This window comes from Bicyclus anynana, chromosome 16 (genome assembly GCF_947172395.1).
Source record: "Bicyclus anynana chromosome 16, ilBicAnyn1.1, whole genome shotgun sequence".
Classification (NCBI taxonomy): domain Eukaryota; kingdom Metazoa; phylum Arthropoda; class Insecta; order Lepidoptera; family Nymphalidae; genus Bicyclus; species Bicyclus anynana.
In genome coordinates, this window is record NC_069098.1 from 14,477,728 (window position 1) to 14,499,945 (window position 22,218).

The 22,218-nt window shown below is 35.2% G+C and overlaps 1 protein-coding gene across 1 annotated transcript in view; it reads right to left on the reverse strand.

The window, feature by feature from the left end:
- Window positions 1-449: 449 nt before the first annotated feature.
- Window positions 450-22,218, reverse strand: part of LOC112052576 (uncharacterized) — a 31,836-nt gene continuing 10,067 nt past the window's right edge. Inside the window, exons 5-10 of the mRNA XM_052886340.1 lie at window positions 21,875-22,028; window positions 20,897-21,068; window positions 20,039-20,179; window positions 18,085-18,236; window positions 13,637-15,317; window positions 450-12,943 (exon numbers count right to left, since the gene is read on the reverse strand). Of these exons, the coding sequence (XP_052742300.1) occupies window positions 12,242-12,943; window positions 13,637-15,317; window positions 18,085-18,236; window positions 20,039-20,179; window positions 20,897-21,068; window positions 21,875-22,028 (3,002 nt within the window). The 3' untranslated portion in view covers window positions 450-12,241. The remainder of the gene's footprint in view (window positions 12,944-13,636; window positions 15,318-18,084; window positions 18,237-20,038; window positions 20,180-20,896; window positions 21,069-21,874; window positions 22,029-22,218) is intronic.

Below are 22,218 nucleotides of genomic sequence, written 5' to 3' on the forward strand. Positions count from 1 at the left end.
CCACCACGCTGGCCCAATGCCAATTGGCAGACTTCACACACACAGAGATTTAAGAACATTCTCTAGTATGCAGGTTTCCTCACGATGTTTTCCTTCAACGTTTGAGACACGAGATATTTAATTTCTTACCACCGTGATAGCCCAGTGGGTATGACCTATGCCTCCGATTCCGGAGGGTGTAGGTTCGAATCCAGTCCTCGACCTCCAACTTTTCAGTTGTGTGCATTTTAAGAAATGAAATTAGGCACATCCCTATGATATATTACATTCTAAAAATATTATCTATTTTTTAAATACCTACACTTTTTTCCTTCGCTGTTTGAGACATAGACATAGCATACTGCTATCAGCTTGGTCTAGTCTACTATAGGGCAGGGGTAGGGTTGAGTAGGGGTATGGTAGGGTAGTGTTAACATAATTCCAGGATTATACATTAAAAAAACACAAAGTTAAGGACAGGATATGTTTATTAGACAAAGTCATACCTCGGGCACGTGGCGCCAACTGGTGCCGAACGCCAAAACTAATATAATGTAAACTATATAACACACTATCTTTGGAAGAAACTAAAACATCCGGGCTATGAGGCCATATATGTGTTTGTTCGTAACTTGCGAGATACAGGAAATTAAAAAAAAAAACAATTGTGGAAAACTCCAAAACTAATCCACCGTCTACGTCGCTTCAATGTATATATCATAATCGTCATTTTATACGTCTGCGTGTAGCTGGGACGCTTAAAATGGCGACTATATGTATGTTAAGCAAAGTAAGGCGGCGTTAAAATATTATTTATATAACAATGTTTGCGTATTAAGGCGAACGCTTCTAGATGTATGTATCATACAGACAAAAACAATACTTCATTTCGTATTTGATCTAAAAAGCTAATTTTTTCGTGTCAAGTGACCCTTTTAACATTTATCAGCTGATCCTGACCATTAAAAAAACCATATCTTTACAAAATATTCGTCATAATGTATAGTAAATACATGAAAGAATATTTTAGTCCATAAACTTGTTTGGTCAGATTTGGTCAGGGACCTTTAAGAATGTGACAACAAAAAAATTGGAATAATCTTAAGTACTTAACTATTTTCTAAATTTTACAAGCACTAACTTTTTAAATTACAATTAATATTCACAAAGGTTCAAAAAGATAAACTAAAATATATGATTGCTTTTTTATCACATATACACATGTATATTTGTGTTAAATATACTTTTGCTTAATTTCATACAATATCCTACAGTGTAATAAAAAAATCCGCTTAGTTACAAAAAAAGTCCATGTTGTGAATGGAAATACCATATTTTGAGATTCTTCCAATCAAAATTAACATTTTTTACGGTAATAATAACACTACGATTCCGGAACAATTTGTAATGAAAGTTTATACGAGTAGGTTAACTACAACATATTAAATTGAAAGTCTTATTTTACAAATAATCCAATGTCGTAAAATGACATTTAGCAAAGTTAACAAATTATTATCTTAAGCCAGAGGGGTTGAAATGTTAAAAACCTATTTTCTAATTGTGTATATTATAAGATTACATACCAGGGATTGGGTTTCACATTAAACATATACATATTTACAAGTTTTAAATTTATAAAAATAGTTTCTACTCTTGTTTAATTAACTTTGTTTTTAGTAACTATTTACATATCCCTGTTCTTTTTGTGTAAGATATTTGAGGTTTAACACAATTTGGACTGAATGGCTATACAAATTAATAATATAAATTAATTTACAATATAACCAAGAAAACTACAAATTTAATTTAATAAAAAAAACAATTTTATTGATTCGCTGTTAACTCGCAAAATATATAAGTGGATATTTCAAATCATTAGAAAATTCAGTATTTATTTCGTTGTCTAAATATTTTCTAAATAAAAATGTCTCAAATTTGGAACAGCTTTTTTCATGTCGAGAAGCTTCGCCTTAATACGCTTAATTAACTGTATATACATTTCGATTAACATTGGACCGTATCTTAAGATATTTGACCAAAAATAAAATACTAGTAATTGTCAACAATAGATATATGTTCAACTTACAATTCTCAACCATGAGCTTTATTTACCAAATATAAAATTGGATTTCTCCATAGTCTAAGAGTAAGCCGACGTTTCCGTCGAAGTGTTTCAACTAAGCGACAACTTATATTAGATTGAGACAACGTATAAACACTTCGATCGAACAGGTTACTGGCTCTTAGAGTATTGTGTTTTATTTACAAACGTGCACTGTGACATACATTCGTACTATTACAGGGAGCTCTAGGCACTGAATCACTCGTTATTTAGAAATTCCGTGTCACTGGTGTACAAAAACCCAAGATATAGAACACAATCAGAATAGTCTACATGTATAACGCGCCATATATGGGATTTTTTTTTATTTGACAGTCACATACAATTCCTTTATCTTGGTGGCATTGAATATTAGAGGATTCAAGAATATGAAAGAGTTTAAGGGAGACACATGGACATAATAGGGATGATGACAGTTTTTTAAATTGTGTATAAATTAAGAGTATACTAATAGTAAAGCAATTTTGTAAAAGGAACAGGGTATCTGCGATCATTACTTTCGGAGCTACAGGGATTTAAAGGGTCAGATTTGCGGCGCTGCCGCGGATCCCTGAAAAACGCCCCATACAAAATGGCTCGAAAAAATGACATCATAGGCAATGTAATGATCGTTAGATTTGTATGCGCGTTCAAACAAAATTACTAATATCTTTGTTATTTGTGCGTTTATCTTTATAGTTCATATATTAAAAAATGTCACATTTAATGTAAGGAAGCTAAAACTGTATGAATTTTCATCTAATTACGATAAAAAAATTTTAGTAGTTTTTGAAATTTTATAATCTCATTTATTTTGCAAATATCCAGACAATCTTTGCTTTTTATGTATAAATTAGTTAACACTGACCCTATTTACCCGAATGTATCATAAAAATCAATATATTCAAACCTAGTCATCATCCCCATTAGTATATTTTATTCTGTAAAAATATGATACTACAATCAGAAGCAGTGGCGGAGACAGAGGTCATATCCACTGGGCTATGACGTCATAGCGTAAAGTTATGTTTGAATGTCCGCAATTTTCTCAAAAACTACTGACCCAATTCCAGGTAATAAAGGTTAAAATTGAAATTAACCAACCCACTACCTAATTTAAAAGAAATGTGACTTTCGAAAGAAAAGTATACCTCATTATTAGATGGATACCCTATCTACTATAAAAAAAAAACTAATATTACTTGTTTTTCAGGTAAAAGTATGGTTTCAAAACAGAAGAATGAAGTGGAAACGAACCAAGGGAGCTTCGAAACACACGAAGAAAAAGAATTAAATTTATGTTAAAAATATTCCAACTTTAAAAAGTAATTAAATTACTTTATTAATATTTAACAATAAACTTTCTAAATGTGGCAGCTTTATCAAATACGAAATTCGTGAATCCTGAATGTTACCTAAGTTCGTGCGTTAGCATGTCGTATGACGTTCATAATACGTAGGTACTATTATCATGAAACGCGCCAAACTATCAAGAGTAAAATTGCGTTCGAATGGAGTCACCTAGTCTCCATATAAACTCGGGCCCAAATTATACATTCATACATAAGTTTTTCATTGCTGTATCGTCCTGAAAAGGGGGCCTTTTCAATTATTTCATATATTTAATGTACCGGGCACACGCGTCTCGCACTTTTGTTTATGATTGTACCTGTGCAGACAACCGTCATTTTGGTTCATCTTTCTTGTAGGAGTCTATACGTCTACACCAATGTAGTAACAATGAAACAAAGAGGGGGTGGGGAGGGTAGCGCAGTTGTAAAACGTAAAACGTACGTTTTACAACTGCGCATACCCTGTGTACCCAACGTTGTGTGCGTAAAACTACTTCAAGTCCGCTCTGACTCTGTAAACGGCAAACTGGAGGCATTGGCGTATCTAGGATTAGTTTCATAATACTGAACAGAGTCGACAATCAATATAAAAATGTTGTTAACAATATTTGTGGACGCAGAACTCTGATATGACTCGACTTATTTTATTATTTTTTAACTAGGGTAGGTATCCGAAAAGATCTTAATATATTTTTCAAATATTTATTATAGGTTTTTCTTTATTATAATTTGTAATGGTTATATTTTAAATGATATTTGGTGTAAAATTATTAGTATTTCCGCGTCCATCATAAGATTTCAAATCGGTAGCCCAGTATCCTAGGGTGGCCATGGACCATTCTTTATGACTGTGGGATGTTTCTGTCTGTGCAACCATACGTCTCAAAGTCGACTCGTTTTGATCATACACGCTACGTCTCAATTACTTTATTTTACCTGCCTATAATTGTTATAATTTGTATTTAAATATATACCAAATAAGTCACTCGAATTATTAACTAAGTACCTACACATAAACAAAAATTAATAAAAATCATTGTTTTTTATTTGTTTCCCATTTTCCATAACTCCTTAACTTTAACTTCCTTTCCTATTGGGTCCATCCATTCTTGGCTTAAATTAGGCAACATCATCATCATTTCAACCCATATTGGGCTCACTGCTGAGCTTGAGTCTCCTCTCAGAATGAGAGGGGTTAGGCCAATATTCCACCACGCTGGCCCAATGCCAATTGGCAGACTTCACACACACAGAGATTTAAGAACATTCTCTAGTATGCAGGTTTCCTTACGATGTTTTCCTTCAACGATTGAGACACGTGATATTTAATTTTTTACCACCGTGATAGCCCAGTGGATATGATCTATGCCTCCGATTCCGGAGGGTGTAGGTTCGAATCCAGTCCTTGACCTCCAACTTTTCAGTTGTGTGCATTTTAAGAAATGAAATTAGGCACATCCCTATGATATATTACATTCTAAAAATATTATCTATTTTTTAAATACCTACACTTTTTTCCTTCGCTGTTTGAGACGAATATATACTCATAGCTCAGCTACATAGCATACTGGGGGTAGGGTTGAGTAGGGGTATGGTAGGGTAGTGTTAACATAATTCCAGGATTATACATTAAAAAAACACAGTTAAGGACAGGATATGTTTATTAGACAAAGTCATACCTCGGGCACGTGGCGCCAACTGGTGCCGAACGCCAAAACTAATATAATGTAAACTATATAACACACTATCTTTGGAAGAAACTAAAACATCCGGGCTATGAGGCCATATATGTGTTTGTTCGTAACTTGCGAGATACAGGAAATTAAAAAAAAAAACAATTGTGGAAAACTCCAAAACTAATCCACCGTCTACGTCGCTTCAATGTATATATCATAATCGTCATTTTATACGTATGCGTGTAGCTGGGACGCTTAAAATGGCGATTATATGTATGTTAAGCAAAGTAAGGCGGCGTTAAAATATTATTTATATAACAAAGTTTGCGTATTAAGGCGAATGCTTCTTGATGTATATACTATAGAGTCAAAAACAATACTTCATTTCGTATTTGATCTAAAAAGCTAATTTTTTCGTGTCGAGTGACCCTTTTAACATTTATCAGCTGATCCTGACCATTAAAAAACCATATCTTTACAAAATATTCGTCATGATGTAAATACATGAAAGAATATTTTAGTCCATAAACTTGTTTGGTCAGATTTGGTCAGGGACCTTTAAGAATGTGACAACAAAAAAATTGGAATAATCTTAAGTACTTAACTATTTTCTAAATTTTACAAGCACTAACTTTTTAAATTACAATTCATATTCACAAAGGTTCAAAAAGATAAACTAAAATATATGATTGCTTTTTTATCACATATACACATGTATATTTGTGTTAAACATACTTTTACTTAATTTCTACAATATCCTACAGTGTAAAAAAAAATCCGCTTGTTTACGAAGAAAGTCCATGTTATGAATGGAAATACCATATTTTGAGATTCTTCCAATCAAAATTAACATTTTTTTACGGTAATAATAACACTCCGATTCCGGAACTATTTGTAATGAAAGTTTATACCAGTAGGTTAACTACAACATATTAACTTGAAAGTCTTATTTTACAAATAATCCAATGTCGTAAAATGACATTTAGCAAAGTTAACAAATTATTATCTTAAGCCAGAGGGGTTGAAATGTAATGAAGCTATTTTCTAATTGTGTATATTATAAGATTACATACCAGGGATTGGGTTTCACATTAAACATAATATACATATTTACAAGTTTTAAATTTATAAAAATAGTTTCTACTCTTGTTTAATTAACTTTGTTTTTAGTAACTATTTACATATCCCTGTTCTTTTTGTGTAAGATATTTGAGGTTTAACACAATTTGGACTGAATGGCTATACAAATTAATAATATAAATTAATTTACAATATAACCAAGAAAACTACAAATTTAATTTAATAAAAAAAACAATTTTATTGATTCGCTGTTAACTCGCTAAATATATAAGTGGATATTTCAAATCATTAGAAAATTCAGTATTTATTTCGTTGTCTAAATAAAAATGTCTCAAATTTGGAACAGCTTTTTTCATGTCGAGAAGCTTCGCCTTAATACGCTTAATTAACTGTATATACATTTCGATTAACATTGGACCGTATCTTAAGATATTTGACCAAAAATAAAATACTAGTAATTGTCAACAATAGATATATGTTCAACTTACAATTCTCAACCATGAGCTTTATTTACCAAATATAAAATTGGATTTCTCCATAGTCTAAGAGTAAGCCGACGTTTCCGTCGAAGTGTTTCAACTAAGCGACAACTTATATTAGATTGAGACAACGTATAAACACTTCGATCGAACAGGTTACTGGCTCTTAGAGTATTGTGTTTTATTTACAAACGTGCACTGTGACATACATTCGTACTATTACAGGGAGCTCTAGGCACTGAATCACTCGTTATTTAGAAATTCCGTGTCACTGGTGTACAAAAACCCAAGATATAGAACACAATCAGAATAGTCTACATGTATAACGCGCCATATATGGGATTTTTTTTTATTTGACAGTCACATACAATTCCTTTATCTTGGTGGCATTGAATATTAGAGGATTCAAGAATATGAAAGAGTTTAAGGGAGACACATGGACATAATTAGTATATTTTATTCTGTAAAAATATGATACTACAATCAGAAGCAGTGGCGTAGCCTGCCTTGGCAGGGGCCCCGTATCAAAATTAGTTGGGGGGGGGGGGGCCCAATTGATGAAGGGTAAAGATTTTTCACAGAAGAAATAAAAATGCTCGCTTAAAATATGACAATGATATAACCTATGTAGGATGTTTCCAGCAAGAAATTAAGTGAGATTGTGGATTAAAGATGGTCCAAAATTGTATTGAGCCTAGGATCAGTCATTGTACCCTGGCGGAAATAAAAAAAATTTTTTTTTTTACTCTTTCTGATTATACAAATCTATGAATTTACTTTAATTCTTTCGAAAATATTCATTCTATTCCAAGAAATGCAACACTAATATGGGTATTAAGGTGGCTTGATGACGTTTTCAATGCATTAGTCGATTTGACGTTTGCTGTCAATGTCATGTCATAGTTGCTTTAAGGGCGCAATCTTTAATATTACTCGAAAACTTGGGTTTTAATTTCATTTAATTATTTTTATTTAGTTACATTTATTCACTTACTTAGATTTTAATAAAATACTTGTATTTTTTAAATTTTAATGATACGGGTTACAAGAGTGGACCTAAAATGGACAATCTCTTTTAACAATTTTTTCATTTACACCTAAGGGGCCCCTTATCATTGATACGGCTGATACGGCGGTAGATACGCCCCTGATCAGAAGATATTAGAATTTAGTAAGTATGTAACGTTCGTTACAACATCGAAAGTACTCAATAGTCTTCGTTTTTCTACACCAATGCATCGAATTATTATTTTAGTATTCGTCACATATTTATTATTTACACTTATTTGAAATAAATCCTAGTTTTCATTTTGGAAAATACACTTATGCAATACATTCGCACATTTAATTGGTCGCTATATCATTATTTATATATTTGTTTGTTCCAATACAATTTTAAGCGATAAAACTTTTAGCGCAAGAGCCTGTGGTAACAAAGTTTACCAAAAAAAGTACTTTGCTCTCCATTTCTGATATAGATTTCCATATTCGGGTAAATTTACCACTGGCTCTTAAACATTTTCTTATGAATTAATGAGTCTATTTGAATTTTTAACCTCAGAGTATCACACAATTCTCACATTTTCAAGTATAATGATGTATGTTTTTTTTTTAAATATTGTCTATTGTCCGATTTTTATTGGTAAGTTTAGTGTACACTATCCAAAATAGTGTAAGAGACCATCAATTAAATTGGGTGACGTATTTCATAAAAGCCAAAAGTCATTACTCTTGTGCTTTTAAAACTTCCATCAAAGTTAACCAATTTAGGTCACTGTCTCTTTGACTACAATACATATATGTGTGAATTAGTTTCTATGAAACGCTAAATATTACAATGGAAAAATATGCTTCAACGATTTTGATACTAATAATTACCACATACTTTATACATTTTTTTTCGAGCGCAAATTAAGTGATTATACTTTATTCAGTATGAGAGCTGTATTTCTTAAATTAATTTACTTTATTGTTAATCAACTAAAATAAATAAATAAAAAAAACCGGCGCCTTGACAATATTCGTGTGTATACTCTTGTATAGCATGCGACCAACGAAATATCTAATGTTGACAAATAGACAAATTATGTCCTTTTCGTCCCAACCCAATGAAAGAGATGGCGATATTTACCGTTGCGCCGCTTTTGGTTATATTGTTTTAAATATACTTTTTAGAATATGCATACAATTCAATCAAAAATCATCGTACGAGTAAAAAGTGAAATAAATCAATTAAATTCTTCACGAGAAACGATGTCAAAGCTCTGGTAGAAAGACGTGAGTCAAAATTTGACCTACATTTTGGACTTCATTAGTTTGATTTCATACATATAAATAATTAATGAGTAAAATTCAATTTATCAAATCAATATGTTGGTAACTCAATAAAATATAATCACTTAAGCTCTTTTTATATGTAGTTAATTTAAATTAATTTTCTACCCATCATGCAAATGATATGAGGCAATTTTTGCGATAAATAAATTATAAATGCATGTTTTTTTATACCTGACTAGAGAATTTCGAATGTTGTTATAATAATAATTAATTGCATTTAAAAGAATGTAAATGTAATTTTAGTTGTAAATATAAATTATATATGATTCAATTTTAAGTTTTAATTTTTGGTATAGTTTCTCTATGGAAGTCTGTTTGGCTTTTGATGTTTACAGCTCGTGCGCTGTAGCATGGCGCGAGTGACAGTTCGTTTCACTCTTGAAAGTTTGCGATTCACGATAAAAGAATGTATTATGAATGTCATAAGGCAACTGTCACGCGCACCATGCTTCAGCGCACATAGTATAAGCAAGGTGCACAGACAAGCATTTGACATATGTCTGTATGTAAAAGTGAGCAGAACGTTCATTGACAAAACAATCTTTTACTTTATACACACAAACTATAGTCAGAGGCACAATTATCCGCCCACTTTAATATTAAAGTGGGAGGATAATTGTGCCTCTGAGTATAGTTTCCTCCATCTTACCACTACAGTACAAACTAAAAAACGAAAACGACAATAGCTCAACGATAAAGGGATCAGACCTATAACCACAAGACCATGGTTCGATCCTCGCCCTTTGGACTATTATCGTACCCACTCCTAACAGTATTTTTTGACTAATTGGAGGGGAATATTGGTCATATTTAAAAGATACGGTAAAAATTAAAGAAAAAAAAAAAGTCAAACAGACTTACCAAAATAGATTGGTATTATACATTTTAAAATTTTGAAAAAAGAGGTGGTGAAAAAATAAAAAAAAAATTGCCATGTGTTGTTGAGATTTAATGTTTTTTTTCAACGCTGTAGTTGAAAAATGAGAATAAATACTTAAATACAATTCAATAAATAAAGCGATGAAGAGTCAGCCTGCATATCACTTGCACAATAACACTGCTTTATAACTCCTACAATAATACAAATAAAATTTGACCGTACATTGAAAACAATTGCTCAAGTATAATTATATTTTGTAAGTGAGTGCTGTCGCCGTAGACAGAGAAGTACATAGACAAATGGTGTTTTTTTTTATTATTATTATTTACAAATTAGCCCTTGTCTACAATCTCACATGATGGTAAGTGATGATGCAGTCCTAAGCGGGCTAATTTTTTAGGAGAAGGATGAAAATCCACACTCCTAACAAATTAGGAACACTAAATCGCTTGGCGCTACGTCTTTGCCGGTAGGGTGGTAACTAACCGCGGCCAAAGCCTCCCACCAACCAGACTAGACCAATTAAGAAAATCTCAATCAGCCCAGCCGGGGATCGAACCCAGGACCTCCGTTTTGTATATCCACCGCGCATACCACAGCGCCACGGAGGCCGTTAAAAAGTGTGTTGGTATAACAAGATAATGATTTTAACAAATGATGCTTGATACATAAAAGTTCATTTATAATTTGCAATTAATTGAAGTCGTAAATTTATGCTCTGTTTTTATACCTATCTTTTTAATAAAAGCCTAGAAAAAAAAAAATTAAGAAATAGTAATATTTCACAATCTGCGTGTAACTGTTGTTCTCTAATCAGAGCCGATGCGAGATGCTTTCTATCTGTCTATTCACTTTTCTGTCAATGGGCGTCACTATAAAATTTACTGTAAAAGGCATCTTGCATTCATGGATTGACGTATTGTCAAAATGTGACATGTTAAAATAATTTAGATATATATGCGTTTTTTAAATGATTTAAAAAACGGAGGTGGTTTCTCGATGTTGACCATATATGTTTTTTATTTTACTTATTTTCAGTAACATGTAATGAAACATTTGCAATTGCTTGATTAACTTTAATTGGTGCAAATTAAAAAAGTATTTGATTTGTAGCAAGCTTAAGCTATAGTTTCCAATGTTCGGTCAATCAAAATTAACTTTCAAGAGTTAACAATAAGAATATAAATGCCATTTCACTGCATACAGGTTATAAAAGTGTATACAATGGATTATAATTATACAAAATGTACATTTGGTGTTACTATGAAATAGAATGTTTAAATATATATTGCTGTCACATTTTTATGATATAAACGAAAATGTGACAATATTTTTAACTGTTTAGTGTAACAAATGTAACAACTTCATTGTTAACTCTTGACGCTTGATACATAAAAGTTAATAATAATAATATTTTAAACATGATTTTTCGCCACCAAATATTCACAGCTCGAAAATCCAACATTCTTACCACTAATATTTACACTTTTAAGGCTCTCTGGTGTTCTCACTTACATATTGCTGCGCCTCCGATACGAAAAAAAAAAACACTTTTGAGGCATTCACAGTTTTAAACACTATTTACGAAAATACGCTATATTTTGTTAATAATTTAGGAGTCACTCGCGACCGTACGTACCACTGTTTCAGTTCCAACACTATACCATTTTTTTAATGGTACACAAATTTTTCATTGGCTCAGACTAAACGAGAAAGATAGACAAAAGCACAATTTTACAAATTTTTATCTGCGGCACAGACAGCATCAGACAAAGAGGTTTTATTTAATTATACATGCCATGGATCTATAATTTTATATCATAAATGAAAATTTGTGTATTCAATAGTAACAACAACTTGTCAATCATCAAAACTTGACACTTGAAATTTCAATGGACTATCAAAATTAGATGCAAGTCTTTAGCATTATTTCTATCTAATTTTTAAAACTAATCTCCCGTAGTCTTCGCCGATTGACTAAAATATTTAGTTTTAGAAAAACCGAAAATCAGCAATTTTTTGGTCACTATTAAATTGGTTTATTTTTTTATCACTATTAAATTAACAGGTTTGTGTGAACAAAAAAATCATTCATTATATTATAAGTATAGATAGGTAGATCAATTATCAAAGTTACCTGAAAACTATTCATTTTAATAAACAAACATTAATATGTGTAAAAAAAAGATATTTGTTTTGCAAATTTCGTCTATCTTTTTCATATCGTCTATGCTCACTTTGGACAATCACAGAATTTGTTAGAGGCTGTCATCTACAGGGGTCAATCTACTTTTTACAACAGTCTACTGCTTAGTCGCGAATTGTGGTCACTATACGACCACAAATATCAGGTTTCGTTATGGTCTCTGATCGGTGTCGCCTTGACTCATTTGAGGAGTTGCAATAACTTGACTCGCAGGCGTTGGGATCATTTGGTTCGTTGAGAAAGGTATAACCATCTGATTTGAAACCGTCTGCGGTATAACAGTCAGTGATTTAGGTATTTTTGGCAATATCATTTGACTGGGTGCCATGCACACGCTCTGAGTTAGTATAGTTTCACTTGTAATTGAAACCGACGGTCCCAATTGTGGTATTTTGATCGGTGTTGTAACTAACAACGGTGAGGTTATAGACGGAGTGAAGGTCTGTGATGTCACCGTTGCAGTTTTGGCCGGTATCGGTGCTATGGTGATGTTTTTCAGCCCAACGTTTTTGAGTATCGTTGCAGCGTTTGTCCCAATTTGCATTTCTGGCATGTCTTTTTTATCCGTATCTCTTTCTGTGGAGATATTTTGCAACACTGTGCCTCCGTTACCGAGTAAAGTTGATGGTTGTATTTCAGTGACTATAGTCTCGTCGATAGAGGGTGTTTTAGTTTTTGCTTGTCGGTCTTGCAGCCTCTTTTGCCTCTCTCGACGGATGAGGCACATCCGGTTGTAATCCTCGAAGGTGATATGATAGCGAGTGCCTGCGGACAACACTTGCACTAAGCTGGGCAAGCTGTGACCGTCGACAGCTACTTTGGGCGTTTCGCGGGCGACTTTTGCGAGGATTTCCTGAAAAAAGTGAAAACGTTAGAAAATGCGTTCATTCAATTATCGCAAATCTATGAATGTTTCATAGATATAAACACGTCTACCTCAGACTCTTTAAATACTTCTAAATCAGATTTTGGTATTCAAATTACTTTCTTAGTGCCTTAAACCGTCTCCAGTTTGCGCAAAGGAGATATGAAAAGAAGAATCTAAAGAAAAATAAAAGAAAAATGATTTTAATAGAAACCTAGTAGGTTTTAAAATGGTAACTTTCTAGGTATTAATGAGATATTATGATACTCAATATACAACAATATCTATGCCCCAAAATACAAATCATTATTAATCTAAGCACATCGATCTCCTATTAAAAAGTGGATTGCATAATCAGCGACAAAAAACGTCCCCACTCAATGAGTGCCAAACACAACTTCTTGGCACTCAATTCAAGCAGTCGCATTTGCAAATTCATCCTTTCAAACTCAATCCTTAAGGTTTAATTTGCTCTGAATTTGAGATTATATTGAATATTGGACTATTGGACTATATTTAAAGCCCTTTAGGTATAATTTTCTTTGCCAATAATTCTAAAGCTGTCAAAGAAAAATTGGCAAGTTTTTAAGGCTACATGATTGTGCGTCCTTTTATTATAAGAGGTCAATGTCTAGGGAGGACCTCTGTCACAAGGAAAAGGTGGACTAAATTAAAACTTACTGGTGTGATAGGCATCAATGTGGGTCTCCATCCCTTGTTAGTCTTCTGCTTTTTTGGTGTGTCCGCTTTATGTTCCTTTTTTTCTTTGGGGGTCTCCGATTTCTCTTTTTCTTTTATCAGTCCGGGCATTTCCTTCTTTTCCTTCGGTGGATCAAACTTTGGCGGCGGCAAAGGTGCCGCGGCGACCTCAGTTGGATCGGACGCAGAGACCCCTTTCACTAACTGTTGTATATTATGTAACACATTCTGTATAGCTTTCCGCCCTTGTGCATTCGGAGTATTGATAGCTATCAGTTCGGGCGGTAAAGGCTTATTTTTCTTATCACTTTTGGATTTTGGTTTAGGAAGCGGAGGAGGCATAAACTTCTTACGGTCCTTTTCGTCAGAATTCTGATTGGATTTGAGCAAACTTTTACCGTTCATTGACGGTTTTTTACGGAATTCTATTAAACTGACGGATTCTTTCCTCGGTTCCGATGGCACGTTGTCGTACGCTCGTAACCTACTTTGTACTGATGTGCTGTAATTAGCCGCGTGAGGAGACGCATTATGGGATAACACCAGATCGCCATTTCTAAAATACTTCTCTAGTAAAATCAAATGTCTCAGGAAACTTGATTGATTTCCATACGGCCTTTGCAGCTCGTTCCATAATCTCTTAGTTTCTACGTCGTATTGTATCATAGTGTTGCATTTCTCCCAGCCCTCTGGGGTCACACCTTTGATATTATTAAACTCTACATTACAATGTAAATTCATTTCCTCTTCTCCAGGGAATAATTCTCTGACTGATATTGATGGATTTGTTTCTAATCTTTTAACAGGATTAGAGTATTTTGCATCTGCATTTTTCTTTGGATCCTTCTCAACGGTGGTCTTCTTTGAAAGTTCACTAATGTTTCTCTTTACTTGTGTGAAGCTTTCGGACATTTGCCATTTGTTTTTGAGCAAGTTTATGTCAGCGGGTCTTTTATTTGGTATAGTCTCTATGGTACATTCGTCGTTTAGAGTTATATTTTTGAAAACGCTCATCTCCTTTGCTTTTTCTGTGTCAAACATTTCTATATCCAGAAGATCTTTTTTAGCTTGTTTTTCTTTATGCACGAATATTTGTCCGAGTTTCTGGACTCGCTTAGCATTTTTATCATTTATTCTATGCAGCTGACCAGGTTTTTGGATACCTAGATTGTGCATTTTTAGAAGATTTTTCTGTTTTTGTGTCAAATTAGGATTGTGTTGGAATTGTGCTGGATTATTCTGTTTTTGTAGGAGATATCGTAATTCTGTTTGTTTGTCTATGGGAACTAGTGTGGATTCCAGCTCTGGCCCAATGTCTGGTTCCGAAGCGTCGCTTGGTGGATTGCTTTCCGTAGGTTTCGCTCCTGGAACTGGTATTTTATTAGACGATATTAGGCTTTCGATATCCTCCTCTAATGGTTTCGGTTCATCAACCATTTCTTCCTTTGGCTTTTCTTTCTCAGGGGAACTTTCTGTGGTTCTTTCTGAAGATTCACTGTATGATTCCTGTTTTTCCGGTTCTGTTGACTTTCTCTGTTTGGATTTCGTGCGTGCCTTTTTCTTTTGTTTGTTAGCACTAGTGTTACAATCTTCTAAGTCTTTACTGTCATCAGCGTCTTGGTTAAGTTCAGGTGGGATTTCTATATCGTAGATTTGGAGAAGTCTGTAAATAAAATAGAAATACTATAATTTTGACTGTGTGACAATTTATGAATACTCAAAGTTCCTACACAATTGCTGTACTCCTGCATCATCCAGGTTATTACAAAATTTATAAATTCATTAATGATAAAGATGCTTGGACGCCATTGAATCAGCTCCCACCTCCCGGACTTCCTGTCTGAAGCGGTGAGAGCTGTGTAAAAGTAACATTAATTATAATAATTCTGGCAATTGTAAATTATAATATTGTATGATTTTTTTTAAAGAGCAACTGTTGCGTTTTTTGCTGGCAGAACCTGCCTTTGGAACCTGTGGTAGAGTTTTAACAAATAGTCGAACGTTTTTCACATGTTTTTAAGGTAAGCTTACTTAAAATAAATGAATTTTGATTTTGAATAAATAGTTTTTGATCAAATACAATATCAAAATCACAATATATATGTTAGAAAATTAAATAAGAAGGCATTTGTATTATAGTATGCGCGTTATCATCTGAGTCGTCCGGTCATAAAAGTCAAAAAAGATAGGAATGTGCAGCGCGCCTACCTGCGCACCCTAATTATCGATAAACGGCTACCTGCGCACGTGCTAATGATGAGTCAATAATGATTTGGACGATTCTGATTGGTCGGTTTCTAATGTAATTGCATTGCGTATTTTTTTTGCTATAAATGTGTTTACTGCAATTAAATAAATACATTCATGTGTTACTCGTTGCGCACTATGGATACTTTATTTTCTAACGTTGATCTGAAGAAATTACATGGCGATATTAGCCCTCAAGCTCGAACACTGATTCACAACGTATTCCTGTTTCTCAATGAATTGAAAAGTGATCCGAATAAAGTGGCTTCTCTAAATTTCAACAAACCACGTGAAATGGCCGCATTTGTTTGTGGTGTGAGCAGAGCGACAGTGGACCGAATCAAGACGGAAGTATCACAATCAGGCAGTACCTGTATACCAAGAACAAATTTTAAGAAACCACAAACCGTCACTAATATTGACGATTTTGATAAAAGTGTGTTGAAGCGAACTGTAGCTTCATTTTATGAGAATGGAGAGTATCCATCCGTGGCGAAAATTTTAGAAAAATTCCGTGAACAATTACCCGATTTTAAATGCGGCAACACTTCAATGAGAATACTACTGAAGGAGGTTGGGTTCCAGTATAAGAAAAATAGCGAAGGACGTAAATATTTAATGGAAAGAACTGATATTGTTTGTGCTAGAATGGACTTTTTAAGGAAATTGGATTTACTTAGAAGAACTAACGATCAGCGACCACGTTTCTATCTAGACGAAACATGGATTAATCAAAACCATGCAAGAAAGAGGATGTGGCTTGGAAGCAACGATGAAGGAGGTTTCAAGAATCAGCCTGTGGGAAAAGGCCAAAGATTAATAGTTTGCCATGCGGGTTCTGCAAGGACTGGCTTCGTTCCAGATGCGAAGCTAATATTTAAAGCGGTGAAATCAAAGGATGCTGATTACCACACAGAAATGGATGGCGAAACATATATGGCATGGTTTTCCGAATTCCTGAATCTACTTGAAGAGCCCTCAGTTATAATTGTCGATAACGCAAGCTATCATTCGATACAGTTGGAAAAGATACCCACAAGAAACACGAGGAAAGCTGAAATTCAAGAATGGTTGACAAAGAAAAAGATTCCATATTCCAGCAACGAAATTATTGAAGAATTAATAAGAAAAGTAAAAGCCAGTAACCCGCAGAAGGTCTACGCTTTAGACCATCTGGCAAATGAACGAGGTCATGAAGTAATAAGGCTCCCTCCATATCACTGTCAATATAACCCAATAGAATTAATTTGGGCACAAGTAAAGGGAGAAGTTGCGAAGAATAATAATACCTTCAAGATAGCAGATGTCGAAAATCACCTCCACCGAGCCATAGAAAATGTCACACGAGAAGACTGGGCCAAATGTGTTAGGCATGCCGAAGAACTTCAAAACAAAGATTTACAAAAAGCTCTAATTAGAGATCACGCGCCGCTTATAATAAATTTGGCAGAAGACGAAGATTCTGATGATGAAGACTCAGATGAAGATTAATTTTATTTAGTTAATAATTATATAATATGAAATATGTATTATATTAAATCAAATATTGTTAATTTTTTTAATTTTGTGAACAAGATACGATAATAAACTTTACTTATCGATAATATGTCTTTCATTGTTACACCCTTCACTAGACGGCTCCATAAGACCCATAAGTGCAAGCGAGATAGATATAGAGAAATGATTTATGGCCCTAAGACTCAGTTGTTAACGCGCGTACTATAACAGATATGCTACATTATATGTTACAAACAATCTTGTTATAACTGTAGTGTTGTCAATATACGTAGGTACCATGACGTATAATGACGAGTAATTCTTTGTTCTTAAAATTAAACTAAAATATACGAAACTAAACTAAAATAAATAAATAGATTTAAAAACGTATATTGACATAATTCATAAATGAAGTTATATCAATATCCGTATAGATAAAAGATTGATGTTTGACTATATTTTATTCTTGTTGTTTATTCCGTTGGAAAGGTATAAAAACGTGGCTTCATGGATGAGGCGAGCTCAGTTTTTGTGATTATAATCGAAGAGTTGTGTTATTAAAGTGGTGTGTTTGTGAACCTCGAGTTTATTTTCTCGCCACCCCTAACATATATCTTCTCTCTAACCAGTTAATAATGACAATAGTGGAAATGACACACGATTATCCAGTAAATCCAAGTACTTACTTGCGTGTGTACGCTCGTGCATGTTTGTCCTTGTGTCCGGGGCGCTGCAGCAGCGTGCAGAAGTAGCGACACACCTTGCACAGCACGGGCCTGTCCAGGAACTGTACCGGGATGCCAGCCTCTTTCAGCAGTGGATTGAGATCCGTGTAACCCTGGAAATGGTGATAAAACTAGTTCTTTATGTGAACTTTTCATGTTCAGTTCGAATGTCTGAAGTCGCCGGGATCTGCATGTACTTTCTCTTCTGTACTGTGTGCTCTTTAATCCAAAATATCCTCCTTATCTTAAGGAGAAATTCACATTTCTGGGAGTGTAATCAGAGCTAAGAACATGTCGTGCTCTTACTCTGTGTATGCCTTTCCATAGGAGTAAATTTTACAAGTGTTTATTTGTTGTACGTGCTATTAAGCTATGGAATGCACTCCCAGTCGACATTCGGAAATCCAAATCCCTTGACATGTTTAAAAAATCCGTTAAGATATATTATCTTAGTCACTAGTTACATATTTTATTTTATTAGAATATTTATCATACGACATAATGATATATTATATATATTAGTTTATTTTATGATATTTATAATTATTATATAATTTGTGTATTATGGTTTATGTATTAGTGTATAGTTATTTGTATGTATGTATAGTGTACATTATTATTACGTACACACCACCTACAGTTGTCCTAATAAGTTCCTAAGTCTAAGGTTGCCTGGAAGAGATCGCTACTAAGCGATAAGGCCACCTTTAGTATTCTACCTTTTCTTATGATTCTGTTTTGCTTGTTTTCTTTTATTTTTTGTGGTGTACAAATAAAGAGTATTAAATAAAATAAATAAATTAATAAGGGATATTTTGAATGTTAAACAAGATCCCCAAGACTGTGATGGATTTGCCAATGCACAACTTTAAGCAATTTGTTAAAAAACATTTACTTAGTCGAGGTTACTACACTATTGATGAGTTCCTTAACGATAAAGGTGATTAGAGGCCATTGGATCAACTTCCACCTTCACACAGGATGTAAAACTATAACAAATTGTAATTGTTATCAATTTGTAAATTATAGTACTGTATGACTTTTTCATTTCAAAAGAGCAACTGTTGAGTTTCTTGCCGGTATCTTCTCAGCAGGACCTGCCTTCCGAACCGGTGGTAGAATCTTTACAAATAGTCAACTGACGTGTCAAAAGTGCTTGTAAATTGAGCCTACTTGAAATAAATGAATTTTGATTTTTTTTAAATCTTCTGATAAGTGGATATTTCAAGGTCGAAAATTATCCACTTTGTAGTGACTTCCAAACACTAAATTAATATTTGTTTGACCCATGTCTGTTGGAATGGCGACCCCCCACTACAAAGCGCAGAGTTGGTCGACCACCAGGTGGACTGACGATATCAAGCGAGTCGCAGGGATTCGCTGAATGCAAACGGCTCAGTATCGTGATGTTTGGAAGTCCCTACAAAAGGCCTATGTCCTGCAGTGGACGTCCATCGGCTGATATGATGATGATGTCTATGTCTTTAATATTAATAATAATTTCATTATGTAAATATAATTGTATTGTATTCTTAATGTATTGTAATTTTTAGATATAATTTTCTTGTTTATTTTTTTTTTAATTTTATGTGACTTATTTTTTATTTTAATGGCTTTTAGTTTATTGCAATCCGACATTTTTAGATATTAATTAAAAAAAATTACAATTAATATATTTTTAAAATTAATTTGCATTGTATATTTTGACATTTCAATGCTGACAACAGTAGTTTTGACATATGTTATTTTAATTAGTGAATGCTGTGATAACCTGTAATTAGCTGTGCAATAACTTAGTATATTAATGTAAATTATTGACATGTGACATTGTATCAGCTGTTGGTTGTCCTTAATAAATAAATAAATAAAGGTTTTCCCGACACTGAACACGCTGGGTGCTGCTGGAGTCACTCACGTGGTTGATGAAGTGCAGGTTGTGGTGCTTGGTGAGCCGGCAGCGGCACAGCACGCACGCCATGAGCGGCGCGAGCGCTCGGTGGTGCTCCGCGCACAGCGGGATCGTGTGCAGTCCGGGGTAGTCGCCCTTCAGCTTCAGCTGGAAACGAGTATCTTTCGTCGTCATCAACCCATAATAGGCTCACTGCTGAGCTCCTCTCAGAATGAGAGGGGTTAGGCCAATAGTCCACCACGCTGGCCCAATGCGGATTGGCAGACTTTACACACGCAGAGAATTAAAATAATTCTCTGATATGCAGGTTTCCTCACGATGTTTTCCTTCACCGATTGAGACACGTGATATTTAATTTCTTAAAATGATTTCTTTATGAAAAACTGAAAAGTTGGAGGTGCATGCCCCGGACCGGATTCGAACCCACACCCTCCGGAATCGGAGGCAGAGGTCATATCCATTGGGCTACCACGGCTCTTTAAGTATCTTTATTGAAGTGTGTTCATTACACACACTTGATTTAAGGAGTAAGTTTATTGATGTGTTACGAAAAGTTCAATTCGCTTTTAAGATGCGTGCTGCCATCTACAGGCATAGAAACACAGTATTTGTCATTTTAAACTACCAGTAGATGGCGCTCTTAGAGAACTTTGAAACAATCCTTTTTTGTACACCCAAGACCCTGATGTTCCAGCGCAATGAAAGAAAGTTAAGTAAAGTCTTCTACATTCATAAATAACGTAAATAAAGTTATTGTTTATTATCAAATAACTGACTGATTATTGAACACAAGAACATTTAAACTCGAGAAATTGAGATTCTTGAAAAAGGAATGTGAGGTCATAATGATGTCATTCTACTCACAATCTTATTGACGTTTGACCTCATCTTGATGAGCCACTTCCTGCGTATGGAGTGGTCGGCGATGGTCACACACCCGCTGGTGTGGCAGGTGGACAGTCTGCCGGGGGTGGTCGCGGGAGTCTCCTCCTCGCTTTCATCCTCCAGCGGGGGGCTGATCACGGTCTCTGGGCAACTGCACAACACAAATTATAAAAGTTACTTTATGAAATACTTCCACACTTAATACACTGAGTATCAAAACAGAAACAACATGTAAAAGCTTGAGGATTCGAGCTTTTTAGGACGATTTTTTGTTTAGTTCGATACGAAAAGTTAAAGAAAAAGAAATCTCGGTGCTATTGTCCAAAATAAACTACATAATTATAAAATTAGGCAGGAGGTATATAGGAGGTCTGTCTCTCATCTGATCATTGGCACGTCAATACTCACGGCACGGGCGGCGGGGAGGGCTCTCTCGCCTGAGCGAGCGGCATGTCGGGCGGTTTGGCGACGGGCCGCTTGCGGTACGACGGGCAGTTGGCGCGCCGGTCCACGTGCCGGTAGCACGCGTCGCACAGGCAGCTGTCTATGGTTGGTGTCTCTCATCTGATCATTGGCACGTCAATACTCACGGCACGGGCGGCGGGGAGGGCTCTCTCGCCTGAGCGAGCGGCATGTCGGGCGGTTTGGCGACGGGCCGCTTGCGGTACGACGGGCAGTTGGCGCGCCGGTCCACGTGCCGGTAGCACGCGTCGCACAGGCAGCTGTCTATGGTTGGTGTCTCTCATCTGATCATTGGCACGTCAATACTCACGGCACGGGCGGCGGGGAGGGCTCTCTCGCCTGAGCGAGCGGCATGTCGGGCGGTTTGGCGACGGGCCGCTTGCGGTACGACGGGCAGTTGGCGCGCCGGTCCACGTGCCGGTAGCACGCGTCGCACAGGCAGCTGTCTATGGTTGGTGTCTCTCATCTGATCATTGGCACGTCAATACTCACGGCACGGGCGGCGGGGAGGGCTCTCTCGCCTGAGCGAGCGGCATGTCGGGCGGTTTGGCGACGGGCCGCTTGCGGTACGACGGGCAGTTGGCGCGCCGGTCCACGTGCCGGTAGCACGCGTCGCACAGGCAGCTGTCTATGGTCAGTTTCTCCTCATCTACAGTTACGAAAAAAAAAAATAATAAAAAAAATTATTAGAGGCGCAGCTATTATAACCCGGGATATGATTTATTTGTGAGGTCCTTGGGACCTCACAATAATTCTGAGACTTGGTCACTAATTATTTAGTGACCAAGTCTCAGGTCCATGTCATCACTAGAAGCACACATATAAATATAAACATATAA